The following is a 23,460-nucleotide window of genomic DNA, read 5'->3' as shown; positions in this document are numbered from 1 at the left end:
AATGAAAAAGTAGATTACTAGAATTAGTTCAAGATGAACCTGAAATAATTAAACAAATTGAAGAGAAGTTTAGGCTCGGAAAGTATAGTACAGATAAGACCAGACCAATTAAGATTAAATTTAGATCACAAACAACAGCAGAGAATATCTTAGCAAAAACAGGGAAGTTAGCAGAGAGTGAACAATATAAAAAGGTATGGATAAAAAGAGAAATGAATAAAGAGGAAAGAGAGGAAGAAAAAATGAAAATGAAAGAAGCTAAAGAAAAAAACGAGAACAGAACAGAGTCTGAAAAACAAGAATTCTACTGGAGAGTAGTGAATATGAAATTGAAGAAATGGACCACAATAGAAACAAAAAAGAAACAAAGAATACAATGGAAATAACAGAAAGTTAAGAGTATCCTACACAAATATAGATGGATTAATAATAGGACTAAATGAACTGAACGAGTATCTGAAGGAAAAAGATCCGGACATAATGGGAATTGTTGAGACAAAATTAAAAGGTCCACTTCCACCCAACAGCATAGGACACAATGCATATAATTATTGGATTAGAAACAGAGAGATAAAACAAGGGGGTGGAGTTATGTTCCTGATTAAGAAGGATATAAACGTGAGGTGTGTCACATATGGAAAGAACAGAGTAGAGATGATTATGATAGAAATAGAAGACAAGAAGAGCAGAAAGTTTGTAATAAACTACGTGCCCCCAAAAACAGCCTCGTGGGAAGAGAGTGAACATAAAAGTATGTTAGAAGACACAAGAACATCACTAAACAAGATAATGGAAGATGGAGGAAGAATAGTTATGATGGGTGACTTTAATTGCAAAGAAGTCTGCTGGGAAGAGATGACCGTAAAGGGTGGAGAAGACTCATGGGGAAATGTTCTACTTGAGATGATTACTCACCACACAATGACACAATGGATCCAAGAGAACACTAGATATAGAAATGAAGAAGAGCAATCGAGACTAGACCTAATAATCACATCAGAACCTGAATTAGTGGAAAAGATAGAATACCAGGTACCAATAAGTAAAAGTGACCACATATTGATTGAACTGGAACTAAATGAGAAAAAATACATGAAAAGAAATGAACAATATAGAAAAGGAAGAATGATGTATGAAAAAACAAACTTTGATAAAATAAGAGAATTCTTTCAAAAAGAAAACTGGGAAGGAATATACAAAGAAGAAACAACAGTGGAATATGGAATATTTTGACAAAAATTTATAAAAAAGGAGTGGAAAAGTATGTCCCAAGACAAAAACAAGAAAAAGAATATGTAAAATGCTGGTACAACAAAAGTTGTAGGGAGTTAAAAGACAAAAGAGACAAAGCTTGGACCAGATGGAAAAATACAAAAGGCCTGAAAAATGGAAAATATATACTTGTTATAGAAATGAATATGTACAAACGTGCAGAGCAAAAGAGAAAATATGAAAAAGATGTCATAGAAAAATGTAAGGATTAACCAAAACTATTCTACAGATTTGTAAACAACAAACTGAAAAACAAACAAGATTTGGAGAAATTAAGACAAGGAGGCGTTGAATACACTGAGGAAATTGAAATGGCGGAAATTATGAACAAACATTTTAAATCAGTGTTTACAAGGGAGAACATACAACCTGAAGAGATCGAATGGAAAGAGAAAGTCACCCCTATGAAAGAAATAGAAGTAACAAACAATGAAATATTGAAATGCTTGAGTAATCTTGATGTCAGAAAATCGCATGGACCAGATGAAATAGCAAACTGGATACTGAAAGAATGCAGGAATGAACTGGCAGACAAAATACATAGCATAATAAACAGTTCCTTGAAAGAAGGAAAAGTTCCAGAAGATTGGAAAAAAGCAAATATAGTACCTATATATAAAGTGGGAAATAAAGAAGACCCTAACAACTATAGACCAGTCTCTCTAACAAGTACAATAGCAAAAATTTGTGAAAGAATTGTCAAAAGTAGATGGGTAAAATATTTAGAAAAAACAATGTGCTAAATCCAAGGCAATTTGGATTCAGACAAGGACGATCATGTGTCATCAATTTAATATGTTTCTATTCAAGGCTAATAGATGTAATACAAGAAAGAGATGGATGGGCTGATTGTGCATTTCTAGACCTAAAAAAAGCTTTTGACAAAGTACCACATAAGAAGTTGCTTAAGAAATTAGAAACCGAAGGAGGAATACAGGGCAAACTGCTTAATTGGATGGAAGACTTTTTGCAATGTAGAAGTGATCATGATAAAAGTCAAAGACAAGGACATGAAAAGTAGAAAGTTTGTGGTGACTTATGTGCTCCCATAAATGGATGCTTAGAAAGAGAATGAGCATACAAAAATGCTATAAGATACAAGGCATTCATTAAATGAGATACTAATGGGTGGAGGTAACCTGGTAATTATGGGGGACTTTAACTGCAGAGAAATTTGTCGGGAGGACATGACAGTGAAAGGCAGAGAAGACTTGTGGGGTAATGTATTACTGGACATAGCCATGGAATATACAATGACTCAGTGAAGACATCAGATAGAGAAATAATGAGGAGCTGTCAAGACTAGATTTAATATTTACAACAGAACCTGAAATTGTGGATAAAATCCAATACAAGACACCAACTGGAGAGAGTGATCATATACTCATTGAGACTGAACTAAAGGAAGAAAGTACATGAAGAGAAATGAAAAGCATAGGAAAGGAAGACTGATGTACAGCAAAACAGACTTTGCAAAACTAAAGAAATTCCTCCTGAATGCAAATTGGGAAAAAAATTACATGGAAAGGACAAAAGTGGGGGAGAAATGGGATATCTTGATGGATAATTATAATAAAGGGGTGAATAGGCATGTATCAAGACAGAAGCTAGAGAGTGTACATTAATGCTGGTTCAACAAAAGATGCAGTGAGGCAAAAGATAGAAGGGACAGAGCTAGAAAAAGATGGAGAAAAGATAAAAAACCTGGAAAATGGCAAGTATAAACTATAGAAATGAGTATGTATAAGTACAAAGAATGAAAAAGGAACCTTGAAAAGGACATTATAGATAAACACAAAGAGCAACCCAAGCTATTCTATCGATACGTGAATGGTAAACATAAAAATAAGCAGGAAATAGTGAAACTACACCAAGGGAATATAGAATACACAGAAGAATTAGAAATGGCCAAAGTCATGAATAATCACTTCAAGTCCATTTTCACTAGACAGAAAGCACAATATTGGGACAAAGGAAAGAAAGGCAGTCTCCCCCCATGAGCGAGATAATAATACAATGAATCCTCCTTCTACGGTAATTCTTTATCCGGTAAATTCACAGTTACGGTATTTGGTAATTACTACCCTCGATTCTATTTATAGTAAGAAAAATTCACAAATACAGTATCCGCTAGTTATTTTGAAGAGGAAAGAGCAGGGAGAAGGTACGTCTGGCATATCCTATTATTACATGTTATAATGGGTTCGGTTTAAGGTAATTTCAAGTTATGGTAAGGTTTTCAGGAATGCATATGTACCATATAATGAGGACTTACTGTAACACATAAAGAAATAATGGAACATCTATCAAACCTTGATGTAAGAAAATCACATGGCTTGCAAATTGGATTCTAAAAGAATACAAAGAAGAACTAATGGACAAAATACATAATATGTTGCTCACTTAAAGAAGAAAAATACCAAAAGACTGGAAAAATGCTAACATTGTACCAATATATATAGGAGGAAACAAGGAAGAACCAACTAACTATAGACCAGTCTCACTAACAAGCACTATAGCCAAAATTTGAGAGAAAATCATCAAGAATAGATGGGTACAACACCTGGAAGATAATAATATAATAAACCCAAGACAACTTGGGTTCAGACAAGGAAAATCAAGTACCACAATCTTAACCTCTTCACTCCGGGGCACATCGCACGTCTGGCAGCATTAGCTGCCCGACGTGCGATGTTGCGTCATAATAATTGCATTACAAAAAATAAAGTCAGTGCTCAATCGTTCGTTCTCTTTCACCCGTGAATTTTGATAACCATAGAAAATATGATGAAGCCAGTTTAGAGAGTAATGGAGGTTATGTAGGTACGACTACAATATAATCAAGATGCCGACGTCAGCATCATCGTGTACCCACTTGCTCCTCATGACACCTACGTAGGCGTCACCGTATGGAAGTGGTTAATATGTTTTTACTCACGATTAATAGACATAGTGCAAGAAAGGAATGGATGGGCTGATTGTGCCTTCCTGGACTTACGAAAAGCTTTTGACAAAGTATTACACAAAAAATTATTAAAAAAAACAAACATATAGGAAGGATACAAGGGAACTTACTAAAATGGATGGAAGGCTTCCTGATTGGTGGAAAGATGAGAGTAGGTGCTCAGAGAAAAATATTCAGGTTGGAAAGAGGTGATCAGTGGAGTTCTCCAAGGATCTGTATTGGCTCCAATAATGTTTGCTATTTATGTGAATGACATGGATGATGATGTGCAAGGTTACATGAGCTTCTTTGCAGATGACGCCAAATTGTTACGGAAAGTAAAAACTGAAAAGGAATGTGAATCACTACAGGAAGACTTGAATAAGGTATGGACCTGCGGTCAGAAATGGGAAGTGGACTTCAATATTAACAAGTGTAGCATAATGGAGTTTGGAAAAAGTAAAAACAGAATATCAGGAAAATATAAAATTGGAATTAACCCCTTCAATATAGGCCATATCGCACGTCTGGCAACATTAGCTGCCAGATGTGCGATCTGGCCTCGTTGCGTCATAATACTCGCATTATAAAAAATAAAGTCACTGCTCTATCGCTCGTTCTCTTTCACCCGTGAATTTTGATAACCAGAGAAAATATGATGAAGCCAGTTTACAGAGTATGGGGGTCACGCAGGTACGACTACAATAAATGTAATCAAGACGACGACGTCGGCATCCTCGTGTACCCACTTGCTCCTCATGACGCCTATGTAGGCGTCACCGTATGGAAGGGGTTAAAGAGGTAAAGGAGAGATCCGAAAAAGATTTGAGTGTAATCATCTCAAAGGACTTGTCCTATGATAAACAGATCAACAAAATTGTCGGAGAATCCTATAACTTCCTAAGCTCAATAAAAGTGGCATTTATATATTTGTACGAAGAAATTATAAAAAAAATATTGGTTACACTGATCAGGCCTAGATTAGGATATGTGGCGACAGTGTGGTCACCCAGTGCCAAAAAGAATATTAAGAAAATAGAAAGAATCCAGAGAGAAGCAACAAAAATGGCACCTGCACTTGCAAACTTGTCATATGAGGAGAGACTGGCTAAACTGGAGTTACCGACTATGGAGCAAAGAAGAGAGGCGACCTACTGACCATCTACAGAATCAAGAAAGGCACAGAAATACTTGATAGAGAGGACTTGTTAAACTGGGACAAGAGAAACACAAAAGGACATGGAAAGAAACTTAAAAAAAGATAGTCATAGAAGAGATATGAAGAAAAACAGTTTTCCACATAGAGTGGTGGACACTTGGAACAAACTGGACAAAAAATAAGTGTGCGTAAAAACCATTCATGAGTTTAAGAGCAAACTAGACACTGCAAGATACAAAGGCGGGACACCACGAGCGTAGTTCCCCTTCCCGCAAAATACAACTAGGTAAATACATCCATAGCAAGGCCCCTTCATTAAATCAGCAACCCTGTATCTCCATCCCCTCATGCAGAAATGGAGAAGACAAGAAAAATCCATTCAAGCTGCGTCAACTTACTTTCCACATATACTCCATCAACCCCCATCCCCCACCCACTCCCCCTCATGCATCACAGTATCACCCCTACACCATTCTCCATTCACCCCTATCTTCTGTTCTCTCCCGTCCTTCCTCAACAGACATTCCCCCTCTTTCCCAATGCCCCTTTAACCCCATCCATCCATCTCATCACTGATCACCCACTCATGTTCACTCCTTCTATCTCTGCCTTCCACACCTCTTTTATTAATCTTTCTTTACTCATTCTTTGCATGTGTCATCCCAATACTCTTTCATCAACCCTATCTCCTAACTCTTTTCCACCCCCGTTCTCCTCCTCACCTCATTTCTCACTCTATGCAGCCTAATAACCCCTATCATACTTCCGAGGCACCTCATCTCAAAACACATTCAAACTCCTCTCATATGTTCCATGTTTCTGCCTCATTAAGTGCTGTTGGCACAATCACTCCTTCATATAATCTCCTTTTAGCATCCATTCCCAAATGTATTTCTCATTATACTTTTTAATCCCCCAAAGCATTTACTCGCTTCTCTCAATCTACATTCTCCATCCACTTCCACTCCTCCCTTTCCTGCCACATTTGCACCCAAATATTTAAAACTATCCACTTCCTCTAGTCTCTCTCCCTTAATACTCACTTCCAGTCTGTTGCCATTATACATCTCATCACCTTACTTTTACCCACATTTATCTTTAACTTCCTTCTTTTGCATACCTTCTGAAACTCTGTCACTAACTTCCTCAATCCCTCCTCTGATCCTGCTACAATTGCAGTATTGTCGGCAAACAACAACTGGCTTATCTCCCACTTTTCTCCATTCTCTTTAACCATCTCCAATCCCTGACCCACTACCCTTGTATTTACCTCTCACATCAACCCATCCATGTATAAATTGAACAGCCAGGGCAACATAACACATCTCTCATGAAATCCCACCTTTACCTCAAACTACTCACTTTCTCAATTTTTTATTCTCGTAAAAACTCTTGACTGCTCTTAAAAGCTTTCCTATCCCATATATCTGCAATACCTCCCACAGTGCCTTCCTGTCTATCCTGTCGTGAGCCTTTTCCAAATCCACAAAAACCCAAAAAACATCCTTACCTTTTCATAAAGCTTTCTCACATATCTTTCTTACCACAAAAATCTGATCCATGCAACCCCTATCTGTCCTAAACCCACAATGTTCCTCACCAATTACTCTCTGTTCCTCTCCTAATTCTGTCAAACAAAACCCTCCCATAAGCCTTACCAACTACACTTAACAAACTGATCCCTCTGAAACTACTATACTCACACTTGTCCCCTTTCCCTTGTAAAGTGAAACTATACAGGTACTCCTCCAGTCCTCCAGCACTCTACCCTCTCTTAACCCCTTCCATACGGTGCCGCACACGTAGGTGTCATGAGGAGCAAGTGGATTCGCGACGCTGCCATATCGGCGTCTTGGTTATATTTATTGTAGTCACCCCTGTGTTTTTACATTCTCCTTGATCTGCTCTGAGTCCCATTCTCTGTGGTTTTCAAAATTCACGGGTGAAAGAGAGAACGATCGATATAAGCCGTGACTATATTTTATGATGCGAGTATTATTACGACACGTCGTACGGCTGGCATTGGCTGCTGCCCGCGAGATTTAAGTTCCGTACTGAAGTGGTTAAACATTAAATAACCTCACCAGCCAGTCCACTGTACCTCATCTTTTTTAGACATTCTGCATGACATCCACCCCACCTCAGTGCCTTACCTGCTCTTATCATTTTAACAACTGCCTTCACCTTATTTCTCCTCTATTTTCTTCACTCATCACTGTCATTTTTAGCGCTTCCCACTGCAACTACCTTTCCCTTCCTATCCTCCTTCAGAAATACTCTGCCCATCTCCATCTTACTGCCTTCTCTTCCATTATCATATCTCCATCTGCACCTTTTACCTCTTCTCTACTTGATTTGCCTCCTCTTCCTTAATTTCCTTCCAAAACATCTTTTTATTACTTTCAAAATTTTCTGTCATACTCTTACCCCACTTCAAATCTGCTCTCCTCTTTGCCTCCTTTATCTTATGCTTTATTTCTATTTTCTTTGTACCTCTCATGTGATTCTCTCATCCTATTTTGTAACCAATCTGTGAAAGCTTGCTTCTTCTCTTCCACAACCTTCTTTGCTTCCTCATCCCACCACTCACTACCCTTCCTTCTATTTCCTCCCATCCTCCTTGTTCCACACATCATGTGTGCATACCTTGTGACTACTTCTTTGAACCATCCCCATTCCTCCTCCACTCCTAGTTCTACTCTATCCTTCACTACCTCCCACTCCTCTCTCAGCTTCTTCTTAAACTTCTCCTTTTCTTTCTCATTTAAGCAGTTCACTTTAAGGGGGTTAACTCTCATTTCGGTGAAAAATATTCAATTTTGTCAAACTTCGTGTGTGGACTGGTGTGGTGTCCCTCAACACCACGGGACTGGTTTCCAGACGTATAACGCCACCCTTCTCAGGTAATGGCTGGTTTAAAGGGCCAGAGATTTAAAGGATCGCCCATCAGCCACGCCCCTTTCTTTGCTATGGTTTGTTTTCCTTGTATTTTGTCGTTTTTTTTGTTGTTTTTGAGAATTTTATACTCTGATATTGTTGTACGATAGGTTAGGCAGCAGTCACCACACTCAGCGCGATCGAAAAAGGGTTCAGCATATGCGTGCGTAATTTCTCCACGTGCTATCCTGTTTTATACATTTCTTGTTTATAAATTCACTACTCCATAACTAAATATGTCAGATGTGATAGTTGCCGATGTATTTTGCTCCATTCTGAACCTGAGAAGTGCAAGAATACTCACCTTAGCAAAGGGATTGTAATGCTTGAGTACCATTCATTGTGTGAAGGATATGGAAGGTTAGGATTGTCACGATTCTCAGCTGGCATGAGTACAAAAGAAATGTAATGAACATCTGCTGCTTACTTCCCAGAAATGGTCAAAGGATTATATAAGTAGATATGTGCATTTGATACTCTTTGGAGGCACTTTTATGGAATAGTGAATATATAAACATAAAAATGCTATTTTCTCAAAACTAGTTTTTTCGCACAAAAGTAACTATAACTTCGTGTGTAAATAAGCAATTTTGATCATTCTTATTGGAAAATGATCATGATACTTATATCTAACAATATTAGTAAATTCATTCTTAACCTACTTGATATATATTTTTGACAATTTTTTAAAGTTGTGATTTTATGTTGTTGTTTTTTATAATTTGCTGTAAGGCTGACTTTCTTTTTCACTTATAATTACGAGTATACTAATTTAGGTACATCTGGATGTCTACTAACCGTACACCAAAGGAAATCATTATTCTCCTCATACTTTTGGAAAAATAAACGTTATTTCAAAAATAACTCAAAATTGCAAGTAAATCGTCTGTTGTGTAAAAATTTCTTAATGGATTTCAATGAAATTTCTGTCACAGATGCATCCCATTTCCCTGCACATTGTGTTAAATTTTCATTGTCTTACATAAAAAAATAAGGTTGGGAGGAACAGAAATGCATAATCCGATCGAGCGAATCACCGAAAGGAGAGTTAACCCCCTTGAGCACCTCCCTACCTTCAGTCCTTTTCCTTTCTCCATCTATCCTCCACTATCAACTTAACTTACATAAAAAAATTATCTGACATTACCCCCACTCTCTCCTTTAAGAACAAACATCCTTAACTCTTCCTACTATACTCCTGATTACCTCTATATAATCCATTAATGCTCTACCACCCTTCCATCCACCACCCTCTCCCATGTACACATATGCTTGACTTTCTTCCTAAACACTGTATTTGCTATCATCAACTCTCCTTCTAGACACATCAACTTTCCACTACAATTTTTTCTTGGAACTCCACATTTCCCAACCACTCTGTCTATTGGTTCATTTCCCACTCCTCTAAACTCTTCTCACTACCAGGCCCATATGCACTTACAAAAACCCACATCTCCCTTCACAGTATCACCTTTATCCACATTAACCTTGAAGAACCCTCCTTCCACTCCACTACACACTTACCTATCTCCTCACTTACTAGTATAACTACCCCTTCTACCCCTCATCCTCTCTTCACTCCTGGGATCCTCCCAACTACACTCCCAAACTCACATTTACCCCTCCCTTTCAACTTAGTTTCACTCAAAGCCAACACATCTTTCTTCTCACAAACATACTGCATATATCTTCCCTTTTACTCTCAACTGTACCACATCCATGCACATTAAAACACTCAAACCATAGGGTACTGGTTGAAAAGCTCCTTGACCCTCTTATGCCTTTACTTTAATTAGGAATGTCCCCTTTGGGACTACAAGGAGAAGAATGTCTAGTCTTATCCCCGTCCCATTTTTGTCACCTCATGCGACTCAAGTGGAAAGACTTGGTGGCACCATTCTTTTCCCCCATCATAGGGTTAGCCAAAGAAAGGAAATGAATATTCAGAGAAATGGTATGGGACAGTAACAAGAGTGGGGGCCAGCATAACAGAGGGACAGTCGCACTACAAAGAAGTATCATCATTTCTCTATGAACAGAGATTTCCTCTCTCACAGACAAAATTACATATGGCTCTGGTCCATAGGGGTGCCCCATATAGACTCTAAAATATCAGCTGCATGCTACTTAGCAGCTTTTAACCCCACAATAACATGCAACCAATAACCCAGATGGTTATATATATACTGTATATATATACCCATATATATATATATATATATATATATATATATATATATATATATATATATATATATATATATATATATATATATATATATATATTTAAGATTATTTCAGACAAATGAGAGAGAATGTGGGTGGGGAAGGGCAAACGAAGATGTGTTAGGAATAGAGTTTATTGCCCTAACGTTGCGACCAACTTGGTCTTCTTCAGAGGACTACAGCATTACAGACGGATCACAATTCTTATATTCGTAGTGAGAGGGAACCCGCCAAGGTATGAGCGTCATGTTTTCCCTTTGGCTAACGATTTAATTATTAGGACACTTGCTGCTTTCGAGAGGCATTTAAATCCGTCTCTGTCGTTGTTGTTCTTGTTGGCGGCGATATGTGCAGCTTCCACAGTTTTTCTCATTTTCTTCTCAAATCCCTCGTGTAGAATTTCTGCGTTGTTCCAATCAGGTAGATGTCCACATTTGTCCAGGTGACGAACCAGGGAGTTAGATGTTCTATGAGCCCTGAGATCGTTTTTGTGCTCATTCAAGCGTTTATTGAACCCTCGACCTGACTCACCGAAATAAGATGATGGACAACCGTTGCATGAGGAATTTGAGAAGAAAATGAGAAAAACTGTGGAAGCTGCACATATCGCCGCCAACAAGAACAACAACGACAGAGACGGATTTAAATGCCTCTCGAAAGCAGCAAGTGTCCTAATAATTAAATCGTTAGCCAAAGGGAAAACATGACGCTCATACCTTGGCGGGTTCCCTATCACTACGAATATAAGAATTGTGATCCTTCTGTAATGCTGTAGTCCTCTGAAGAAGACCAAGTTGGTCGCAACGTTAGGGCAATAAACTCTATTCCTAACACATCTTCGTTTGCCCTTCCCCACCCACATTCTCTCTCATATATATATATATATATACATATGTATATGTATATATATATATATATATATTTATATATATATACATATATATATATATATATATATATATATATACATATATATATATATATATATATATATATATATAAAAGACAGGGTGGCTAAATCAAAGACACCAATTCATAGACAAATCCCATTTGAAACAAGCCATCCACCTGCTACCCAGACATGGAGTAACTGCCACAATGCCAAAATAACCAAGTAAAACTCACCTTTGTGCCAATGTAGTTGAGTACATAAAGTCCCATGTTGGTCAAGCAGATCACAAGGATATATGTGTAGACATCATCTGGCTCAGCAATAGGTCCATAGATAGCAATGGCAATATTAGCTGTAGCTGCAGTGCCCAAACGAATGCCACGGAGCACCTTGAATGTGGATTCATTGTCCAAGCTGCTTAGTTTCTCTTTCATCTTCTTCATGAGGGGGAAATACCCACGGAAGGTCTGAACCATCACATGAGGAGCTAATGGAGGAAGGATTTGTTAAGAACAATTTTGATCTTGTAAATGTATGTCTGATGATGATGATGATGATGATTATATGGTGTCATGAATTCCCCCTATCTGGAGGGACTTTGTAGCATGGAATTTCAGTGATCCATGCACTTGGTCTAACTCACTTGTGGCAGGGTTTGAACCAGTGTCACCTTGACCTTCAACACAAGTAGTGATGTTCTGACAGGCTAAGCCAGCAAACATCCTATGTATGTTTACTGCACTTAAACTACCTACTCACTCTTCTTGCAAAGGGCCAATTTCTCAGTTAATCTGATATCTAATTCCCTTCCAGAGAAGACTCACTTCTCTGCCCTAATCAATCATACCTACCTTGACATGCTGCCCTAAATGCAACCACCACAAGAAGACACAATGCACTTCATTCTACAATAACCCACAGTAATGTTCCCTAAACAGCAACACATTTCTCCCATGAGAGACTTAAGTGTCCACCCAGAAAAAGTTGTTGGATACCTGGGAGCTATGGGTCTCCTATGAGACCTGGAGCAACAGTGATTGATATTTCTTAATTCATTTAGTTTTATTTATTTACAAACATACCAAATACCATTCTCCTCTTAAAAGAAAGTGGCTGAGTCAAAGTATATATTTGTCCTATACCTATCCAAAACCCATTCACTACCCCCTCCCATCTTTGCATTTAGTGGATAAAGTAGTGATCCCCCCCCACCACCACCACCACCATTTGGGTCAAAGGAACCAAAGCAAAACACAGCATCTCCACAGCAGGGTTAGGTAACTGGTACTGGTTTATCTCCACCACTTCATTATGTGGTAACCCCAATCCCCTCTACCCTTCAGAAAAGTTATGGAAGAGAAAAAAGGAATATCCCATCAAGACACATAATTTATTTACATCCACTCACCATTCATAAATAAATATTGCACTCTCTTCCTTGCTTGACAGAATACCCTCTTTATCCCATCCATCCAACTCATTCTTGGTCTTCCTCTCAAGTTCACTCTATCCACTTCTGCTTTCTCCACTCCTTTCTTGTTCTTTTTTTCCTTTTTAAATGATCTTTCATTACTTATTCTTCCCATACCCAACACACGTCAACACACTTTGATCTATCCTTTCTGACAATTTTCTATTATTGTTTCAGCTAAATAGAACTATTTAGCAATGACAAGAATAGAATAAACCTCAGATGGATATGTAATGAACAACTTACAGAAAACAACTTACAGAAAGACCAAGTGTCCAAAAGGGACAACTGAACCCCTGTTGAGATCATCAGGCCCAAATGCAAAGTGTCCATTAGCATCCAAAAAAGCCAGGGCCTGACCCACTCCCGACACTGAGACAGGGCCAGGGCAATGGCAACAATGCCAACAGTTGGATAGACATGGCGAGTTACATCAGTGTGCCGTAATCCCCACACGCCAACCACCATGACCACCGTCATAAGGAACATAAACATCATGTCTGAAATTAGAGGAAATAAAACAGTGTTTTAATAAATAAAAAGTTTAATAGCAATATCATTCACCATAATTTAAAAGACCCAAAACTCAAATTAATGACACTAGTGTAACCAGTAACAGACACCTGCATTTGAAAGTCTTGCAAGATAGGTTTCAAAGAGATTGATCTTCCTTTGACCAATCTCTGAACCCATGAAGGAAGGGATAGGGGTGAGTGGAGGATGGCAGTGATATAGAGTGGTTACATGTGAATGATATTTTGACACAGCCCAAAAGGATTCTAACCATCTTCTCTTTTCCAGCATAAGGGGGATGGAGGGGGGTGAGGTCACTGACTAAGTGAATTAGCCGCCTTGCTGCATTGCTTCTGACAAAGGGCAGGATACAGGGATGACCTGTTATCTACAAGGAGATAAGATGAGTGGGAGGAAAAGGTGGTGGATGAGAGTGGAATGGGTGGGAGTGGGTATGTGCCTCTTCATTTGGCTACCTCCCTTATAAGGGGGAAAGAGAGCCTTTGGCTTGATTACTTAGTTAAACAATTATGGGTATGTCCCATTATATGACCATACTATAAACAATAAACTGTTGATCCAATCACAATAATTTAGGAACTACTTGCAATATATACATAAATACATATAACAAGGCTTTTTCCCCCTTACAAGGGAGGTAGCCAAAAAGGAAAAGGCATAAAATCATTCCCACCCATTCCATCCCTGAATACACTCCACACCCTTCCACCTTCCCTCTTATCTTAGCACCTCCTGGATGACAGGTCATCCCTGCACCTTGTCCACTGCCCTGGGTCAGAAGCAGTGTCGCAAGACACAGCACATCCACAGCAAGGCTGCTTCATTAAATCGGCGACCCCCCTCTCCGTCCCCCCATGCATAAAAGGAGAAGACAGGGAGAGATCCCTTCGGGCTGCATCAAATTTTGCTCACACATACTACCTCACCCCCCATCCCCTGCCCATTCCACCTCATGCATTACAATATCATCCATATGCAACCATTCTCCATTCACCCCTGTCTTCTGTCCTCTCCCGTCCTTCCTCAACAGACATTCCCCTCTTCCCCAAAGCCCCCTTCACCCCATCCATCCACCTCATCCTAGGACGTCCCCTCATCTTCACTCCCTCCACATCTGCCTTCCATACCTTTTTTACTAGTCTTTCTTCACTCATTCTTTCCATGTGTCCAAACCATCCTAATACTCGTTCATCAACCCTATCTCCCAACTCCCTTTCCACCCCTCTTCTCCTCCTCATTTCTCACTCTATCTAGCCTAGTAACCCCCATCATACTTCTCAGACACCTCATCTCAAACACATTCAAACTCCTTCTCTCTTCCTCTCTTATGTTCCATGTTTCTGCCCCATACAGTGCTGTTGGCACAATCACTCCTTCATACAATAAGATATGGATAAAAAGAGAAATGAGTACTGAGGAATTAGAAAAAGAAAAGTCACTAAGAAAAGAAGCAAAGGAAAAAAACTTGTTAAGAACGGAGACAGAATGCAAAGAATTCCATTGGAGAGTAATCGACATGAGATTGAAACAGTGGCACATCAAAACGAAAAAACCAAGGACAGAAAATATAATGGAGAAGGAAGAAAATTAAAAGTGGCCTATACTAACATTGACGGATTAATTTCAGGTCTGAACGAACTCAATGATTATCTGTTAGAAGAAAAACCAGACATAATGGGAATTGTAGAGACTAAACTAAGAGGAGAAATACCATCTATTGATATTGGACAAGGGCTATACAATTACTGGATAAGAAACAGGGACAAAAAGCAGGGAGGGGGAATCATGTTCTTGGCCAAGAAAGACCTAAACGTGACAAAAATTGCAGAGGGCAAAGGTAATGTTGAACTGATCATGATAAAAGTCGAAGGCAAGAATATGAAAAGTAGAAAGTTTGTGGTGACCTATGTGCCCCCAAGAACGAATGCTTGGAAAGAAAACGAACACACAAAAATGCTAGAAGATACAAGGAAATCACTCAATGAGATACTAATGGGTAAGGGTAATCTAGTAATTATGGGAGACTTCAATTGCAAAGAAATTTGTTGGGACAACATGACAGTACGAGGAGATGACGTGTGGGGCAATGTACTGCTAGACATGACCATGGAGTACACAATGACCCAGTGGGTCAGTGAAAACACAAGATACAGAAACAATGAAGAGCCATCAAAACTAGATTTAATATTTACAACGGAACCTGAAATAGTGGACAAAGTTCACTACAAGACACCAATTGGAAAGAGTGACCATGTACTCATCGAAACTGTACTAAAGGAAGAAATAGAGATGAAGAGGAGCGAAAAGCATTGGAAAGGATGATTGATGTACAACAAAACAGACTTTGCAAAACTAAAGACGTTCTTCCAGAATGCAAACTGGGAAAAATTCTATATGGAAGAGACAACAGTGGAAGAGAAATGGAACATACTGTTGGATAATTACAATGAAGGGGTAAACAGGCATGTACCAAGACAAAAGTGAGAGAGTACATTTAATGTTGGTTCAACAAAAGATGCAGTGAGGCAAAAGACAGAAGGGACAAAGCTTGGAAAAGGTGGAGAAAAGACAAAAAACAAAGCAAATGGCAAATTTATGTAAACTATAGAAATGAGTATGTTAATGTGAGAAGAGAGGAGAAAAGGGACCATGAGAAGGATATTATAGATAAATGCAAAGATCAGCCCAAGCTATTCTACCGGTATGTAAATGGTAAACTTAAAACCAAACAGGAACTGGTGAAACTACGCCAAGGAAATATAGAATACACAGAAGAATTAGAGATGGCCGAAATCATAAACAACCACTTTAAATCTGTCTTCACCAGAGAGAAAATTCAAAATTGGGACGTAGATAATAAAAAACATTCTCCCCACATGAGTGAATTTACATCACAAAAAGAAATATCAGAACATCTATCAAAATTGGACGTCAGAAAATCACATGGCCCGGATGGAATTGCAAATTGGATTCTAAAAGAATGTAAAGAAGAGCTAACGGACAAAATACACATCATAATAAATAGCTCACTCAAGGAAGGAAAGATACCTAATGACTGGAAAAATGCTAACATTGTACCATTATATAAAGGAGGAAACAAGGAAGAACCCACCAACTATAGACCAGTATCACTAACAAGCACTATAGCCAAAATTTGTGAGAAAATCAATAAGAATAGATGGGTAAAACACCTGGAAGATAACAACATATTAAACCCAAGACAATTTGGGTTCAGACAAGGTAGATCATGCACCACAAACTTGATATGCTTCTACTCAAGACTAATAGACATAGTGCAAGAAAGAAACGGATGGGCTGATTGTGCATTCCTAGACTTGCAAACAGCATTTGACAAAGTACCACACAGAAAAAAACTAAAAAAAACTGGAACACATAGGAGGAATACGAGGGAACCAACTAAAATGGATGGAGGACTTCCTGACTGGAAGAAAAATGAGAGTAGTACTCAGAGAAAAATATTCAGATTGGAAAGAGGTGATCAGTGGAGTACCGCAAGGATCTGTACTGGCTCCAATAATGTTTGCTATCTATATGAATGATATGGACGAGGGCGTGAACTGTTACAAGAGCTTCTTTGCTGATGATGCCAAACTGTTAAGGAAAGAAGAAACTGATAAGGACTTTGAAGCACTGCAAGAAGATCTGAATAGGGTATGGAACTGGAGACAGAAATGGGAAGTGGATTTTAATACTAAGAAGTGTAGCATAATGGAGTTTGGAAAAAGCAAAAACAGAATATCAAGAAAATATACAATTGGAACCAAGGAAGTAAAGAAAGTAGGATCCGAAAAAGACTTGGGAGTTATTATCACAAACGACTTGTCCTATGATACACAGATTAACAAAATTGTCGGGGAGACTTACAACTTGCTGAGATCAATAAAAGTGGCTTTTGCTTACCTGGACGAAGACATGATAAAAAAAATATTGGTTACATTGATAAGGCCTAGACTAGAGTATGCGGCGACATTGTGGTCCCCCAGTACCAAAAAGAACATAAAGAAAATAGAAAGAATCCAAAGAGCAGCTACAAAAATGGCACCTGCAAACCTATCATATGAGGAGAGATTGGCTAAACTGGAGCTACCGACACTGGAGCAAAGAAGAGAGAGAGCAGACCTACTGACCATCTACAGAATCATGAAAGGCACAGAGATACTTGATAGAGAAGAATTACTAAACTGGGACAAGAGAAACACAAGAGGACATGGAAGGAAATTAAGAAAACATAGCTATAGAAGAGAACTGAAGAAAAACAGTTTTCCACATAGAGTTTTAGACACTTGGAACAAACTGGATAATGAAATAGTAAGCGCAAAAACCATTCACGAGTTTAAAAGCAAACTAGACACTGAGAGATACAATGGTGGGACAACACGAGCATAGCTCCCCTTCCCGCAAAATACAACTAGGTAAATACAACTAGCTAAATACAGTCTCCTCTTAGCATCCATTCCCAAATGTCTATTCCTCATTACACTTTTTAATCCACCAAGGCATTTACTCGCTTCTCTCAATCTACATTCTACCTCCACCTTCACTCCACCTTTTCCTGCCACATTTGCACCAAAGTATCTAAAACTATCCACTTCCTCCAGTCGCTCTCCCTTAACCCCTTCCATACGGTGATGCCTACGTAGGCGTCATGAGGAGCAAGTGGGTATGTGAGGATGCCGATGTCGGCGTCTTGATTATATTTATTGTAGTTGTACCTGCGTGACCCCCATACTCTGTAAACTGGCTTCATCATATTTTCTATGGTTATCAAAATTCACGGGTGAAAGAGAACGAGCGATAGAGCAGTGACTTTATTTTCTATCATGCGAGTATTATGACGCAACATTGCACGTCTGGCAGCTAATGCTGCCAGACATGCGATGTGGCCTGTATTGAAGGGGTTAATGCTCACTTCCAGTCTACTGCCACTTTCACCCCTTGTACATCTCATCACCTTACTTTTACCCACATTTATCTTCAGCTTTCTTCTATCACACACTCTCCCAAACTCTGTCACCAGCTTCCTCAATCCCTCCTCCGATCCTGCCACAAGCGCAGTGTCGTCCACAAACAATAGCTGGCTCACCTCCCACTTTTCTCCATTTTCTTTAACCATCTCCAATCCCTGACCCACTACCCTTGCATTTACATCTTGCACTACCCCATCCATATATAAGTTGAACAGCCAGGGCGACATAACGCATCCTTGACGAAGTCCCACCTTTACCTCAAACCACTCAATCTCTCCATTTCTAATCCTGACACAAGCTCTACTACTCTCGTAAAAACTCTTGACAGCTCCTAGAAGCTTTCCTCCTATCCTGTATATCTGCATTACCTCCCATACTGCCTTTCTGTCTACCCTGTCGTAAGCCTTTTCCAGAACCATAAAAGCCCAAAAAACATCCTTCCCCTTTCCTATAGCTTTCTCACATATCTTATCACAAAAATCTGATCTACACAACCTCTACCTGTCCTAAATCCACACTGTTCCTCACCAATTACTCCCTCTGTTCCTCTCATAATCCTCTCAATCAAGATCCTCCCATAAGCCTTCCCAACTACACTTAACAAGCTAATCCCTCTGAAACTACTACATTCACACTTGTCCCCTTTTTCCCTTGTAAAGTGGAACTATACAGGCACTCCTCCAGTCCTCCAGCACTCTACCCTCTCTCCAGCAAACATTAAATAACCTCACCAACCAGTCCACCATCACTGTACCTCCTTTTTTTAGACATTCTGTATGGCATCCATCTAGACCAGGTGCCTTACCTGCTTCTTTCATCATCTTAACAACTGCCTTCACTTCATCCTTCCTTATTTCTCCTCCATTTTCCTCACTCATCACTCTCATTTTCTTAGCATTTCCCACTGCAGCTATCTTTCCCTCCCTATCCTCCTTCATATTTAGCAACTCCCTGAAATATTCTGCCCATCTTCCCCTTACTGCCTTCTCTTCCATTATCATCTCTCCATCTGCACCTTTTACCTTTTCTTCTCTACTTGATTCACCTCCTCTTCCTCTCTTAATTTTATATCAGCAAATCACAATTCTGCTGAGGGTTCGCAAACATATGAGATATGCTCTGCCCAGCCGGTCCGACAGTTGCTTACGCGCTGCCGTGCTGAACGGTCGTCAAGATTGCTTACTCTGTCGCACGTAGATTTCAACCATATCCTTGCTTACTAGTGCTTGACCAGGCATTCAAGTGTTTACAACACTCAATTTGCAATATAATAATAGCATTTACGATGCTAATTTTATCATCTAATAAGTGTTTACGACGCTCTCATTTTGAGTTTTAACGAAACTCACTAAATCATCAGGTACATATGACAACGTGCATACGACTCCGTCGGTCACAACCGCCATGTCGTCTTCCAACGAAACGCATACCCATACAAGCAGGAAGTCGGGCGCCTCCTCTCACGGAGGTGAAGCAAGCCAACATTCTTGCAAATACAAGCATAAATCAAGCAGGTCAAGCAACTGTACTTCCCATCGGGATAGAAAAACTTGCGTTGGCACTACGCATCGAAGTCTAGAAGACATGGCAACCCCCCTCCCCCGACCCCCGACGGCCCCATGTCACATACTGCTTTCCAAGTACATGACGACTCCTCAGCCCTTTAGCACACAGTACTGCAAGCCATCGCTGAACTGAGGAGTGATATGGATCAACTAAAAGCGGAGAGGCGGCAAGATGTTTCGCAGAGGCCGGAAACCCACAACGATGCCAGACCGGGCACTAGTTCAACTAGGAAGGAAGCAGGGCCTGTTACGCCCTCTCCACGTAACTTTTTGGGTTTTATCTCCGACGGAAACAGCAGTGAAGAAGGTGAGTTGCATGAAGATTTCCCCATTGGCAGTATTTTGATGCAGTCCTCTAAAGCTTTCGGCCCAGTTGAAGAAGTCTCCGGAGATGTTGCCAAACATATGGCGGACATGGTCAATCAAATATTTGACCACGGCATGAGGGAGGACACCTATAAAGAAATTGCGGAGGACGAGAGTACCACGAGGCCCGGTAATTGCCCTGCTTTATCCCCAGTTGAGTGCAATATGCAAATTTTGAGGCGCTAAAACAGGACGCTAAAAAAGCAGACTTACACATGAAGGAAGTCAATAAAGATATAACTAAGGCAGCTTCCATCATCATCAAGTCACTTTCGGTGCTTGACAAAGTGGCCCAGGATGAAGGTAACGCTGTGGTGGCCCATGAGGTGGGCATGATCAATGGTGCTCTGGCACTGTTAGGTCATGCCAACTACCGTAACAACTTGGTTCGCCGTTTTAACATCAAACGGGAAATAAATCAAAAGTACTCACACCTATGCTCTGACAAGGTGCCCATGTCACACTTTCTGTTTGGGGATGACCTCTCACAATCCGCAAGACAAATCGAAGAGGCGGAAAAACTCAAAAGCAAGCCAAATCCCCCTTTCCATCCTGGAAGCCAGGCACATGGAAGTTTGGAAGTGGGAAGACAAGAACCCAGTTTAAAGGACACACAAGATTTCAACCCTATGGACAGCGGAGGCTAAGACATAGGGGAGACCAGAGGCCTTACTACGCTCGGCAGGCCTTGGATTAAAAAAACTCCAAAGGCAAGGGACGCAGCACTCCCCGACAATAAACCAAGCAAGTACCAACTTTGTGGCAGGTTCCCTTCACAAATTTGTGCATGAGTGGCAAAAAATCACTAGTGATACATATATTCTAGACATAGTCAAACATTGTCACCTGAATATTAATGTCAATGATATCGCTTACCTGTGTTTTGAGAATGTGGAATATAACTTTAGCCTGGCGGAACAAATGATACTATCACAAGAAATTTCGAAATTATTGGAGCTTAAAGTTTTAAAAGAAACAAAGAGAAGGGCAGATCAGATCATTTCCCCTGTATTTCTGAAGAAGAAAAAAGATGGAGATTATAGGATGGTACTCAATTTAAAAAAATTAAACAACCACTTTCCCTATATCCATTTCAAAATGGAGAACTTTGAACAAGCTATCAGACTGATAAATGAAGGGGACTATATGGCATCTGTGGATCTTAAACATGCCTACTACCCTATTAGAATAGCGGAAGAACAGCAAAAATTCCTTTGTTTTCAATGGTATGGCAAAGTTTATCAGTTCACCTGTCTCCCAAATGGAATCTCAGAGGGACCCAGACTTTTTACCAAACTCATGAAACCTATCTTTGCTACTTTAAGAGAAAAAGGCTTTACCATCACCAGCTTTATTGATGACACTCTCATGTGCAGTCCTTCTCTTTCTGGATGCTATGATTGCATTAATTCTACCATTGAGTTACTCACGAAAATGGGCTTCTGTATTAACGTTGCGAAATCTGTGCTAGAACCCACTAAAAGTATTGAATACCTTGGCAATGTCATTGACTCGGACAAAATGATTGTTACCTTACCAATACGTAGGAAAGAAAGAATTCTACTTGGATGTAAACAACTAATAGCTAAGACTAGTGACAAAATCAGAGAAGTAGCCAGGGTGATCGGGCTTCTAGTTGCTGCCTTCCCAGCTGTGGAACTTGGAAAGTTACACTATCGTCACCTTGAATCGGCAAAGATTACAGCATTGCGAAAGAGTTATGGGAACTTTGAGGATAAAATGTTGATCACTGACGAAATGAAAACTGACCTGACTTGGTGGATCAAACATGTTGAGACCCAACTTCTGAAATTGTCTTATACTCAGATGCTTCAGACTTAGGTTGTTGTCGTTCCCTAGACTGTCTGTCCGAGCAGTCCCGTCTCCCCAAGGAAGGCCACAGCCGAAACTGGGTTTTCCCACAAATCCTTTATAGAGTGTATGTTGTGTTGTTTGCGTGCATGATTGTGTATAATGCAGTCTTCCATTATGTGTTGTATGGTATGGGGTGAAGTGTTACATCCTGGGCAGCTGTTCACAACACGGTCGTCCAGCCTCTTCTGGTAGCTTAGAAGTGCTGGGTGGTGACCGCATCGCAGTCTGGCCAAGTGGACTCTGTCCTTTCGTGGGAGAGAGGATTCAGAAGGGTGGATATCAGGGGGTCTGGCATGCAGCAGTGTGTTGTCTTTCAGTGTGTTAATGGAGCGGTGAGTGATATGATTATGAATATGTTTCCGGAGGCTGGTATTTGGTGGTTGTGGAGGAAGAGAAGAGAGTATCTGTGCGTAATAAAGGTCTTTGGGTGTAGTTTTAATGTTTCTTGGTGTGTGTGGGTGTTCTGCTATGTAGTGTAGCGGGTGTGATGTGTTTGTGGTGGCTGCAGCAAGTGTTTGTGTGCCTCTCATGTCGAGGTGGTCCTTGACTTTGAGGACTTTTGTTTCATGGTGTAAATGGTCTGTAGGTGATGTATTTGTGCAGCCTGTAATTGTTTTTAGGGCTTTGTTTTGTATGATTTGAAGGGTGTTGTGGTGTGTCTCACTGAGATTAGGAGCCCATGCAGGACTCGCATAATTCATCACTGAGCGTATGCATTGTTTGTATATTGTTATATTAGTTTCTTTGTTTTGTCCAAATGTTGTTCCTGTGATTGACTTAAGTGCGTTAAGTCTAGGTGTGCATTTGTTTTTTATGTTTGTGAGGTGTTGTTTGAAAGACATGGATGTATCGTATGTTACACCAAGAATTTTCGGTGTGTTTGTGTGTGGTATTAGAGTGTTGTTGATGTAGAGATGAGGTATGTATTTGTGTTCTTTTGTCCAGTTGGTGAGAAGTGTTGCTGTAGATTTGGTTGGAGCTATTTTGAGTCTGTTTGTGATGAACCATGTGTTGAGTGTGTCAAGGTAAGGCTGGATTATTTCTGCAGCTTTGTCTGTGTTACAATGTGTGCATGTGATTGTTATGTCGTCTGCGTAGGAAGAGATTTGTATTTCTGAGGTGTCTGGCGTGGGTAAGTCATGCATGTATAGATTAAATAATGTGGGGGATAGAACTGAGCCCTGTGGTACTCCGTTCTTAATGTTTCTGATGTGCGATGATTGGCCATTAT

The 23,460-nt window shown here is 39.8% G+C and overlaps 2 protein-coding genes and 1 pseudogene across 8 annotated transcripts in view; 2 read left to right on the top strand and 1 right to left on the bottom strand.

Moving 5' to 3' along the window:
* The window catches only part of LOC143021745 (SID1 transmembrane family member 1-like), a 407,746-nt gene that overhangs the window by 80,866 nt on the left and 303,420 nt on the right, over positions 1-23,460 (bottom strand). For all 7 annotated transcript variants that reach the window (XM_076179441.1, XM_076179440.1, XM_076179442.1 and 4 more), the window contains 2 exons: positions 13,162-13,401; positions 11,664-11,917 (listed from right to left, as the gene is read on the bottom strand). In XM_076179441.1, coding sequence (XP_076035556.1) covers positions 11,664-11,917; positions 13,162-13,401 — 494 coding nt within the window. The remainder of the gene's footprint in view (positions 1-11,663; positions 11,918-13,161; positions 13,402-23,460) is intronic.
* Positions 1-23,460, top strand: part of LOC143021751 (uncharacterized) — a 30,856-nt gene that overhangs the window by 5,309 nt on the left and 2,087 nt on the right. The window lies entirely within an intron of this gene.
* On the top strand, positions 20,130-21,001 carry LOC143021365 (uncharacterized; annotated as a pseudogene).

The sequence above is a fragment of the Oratosquilla oratoria genome, chromosome 42, assembly GCF_046742065.1.
Source record: "Oratosquilla oratoria isolate Oo_2021 chromosome 42, ASM4674206v1, whole genome shotgun sequence".
In the NCBI taxonomy this organism is placed as follows: Eukaryota; Metazoa; Arthropoda; class Malacostraca; order Stomatopoda; family Squillidae; genus Oratosquilla; species Oratosquilla oratoria.
This window is presented reverse-complemented; position numbering and strand designations above follow the sequence as displayed.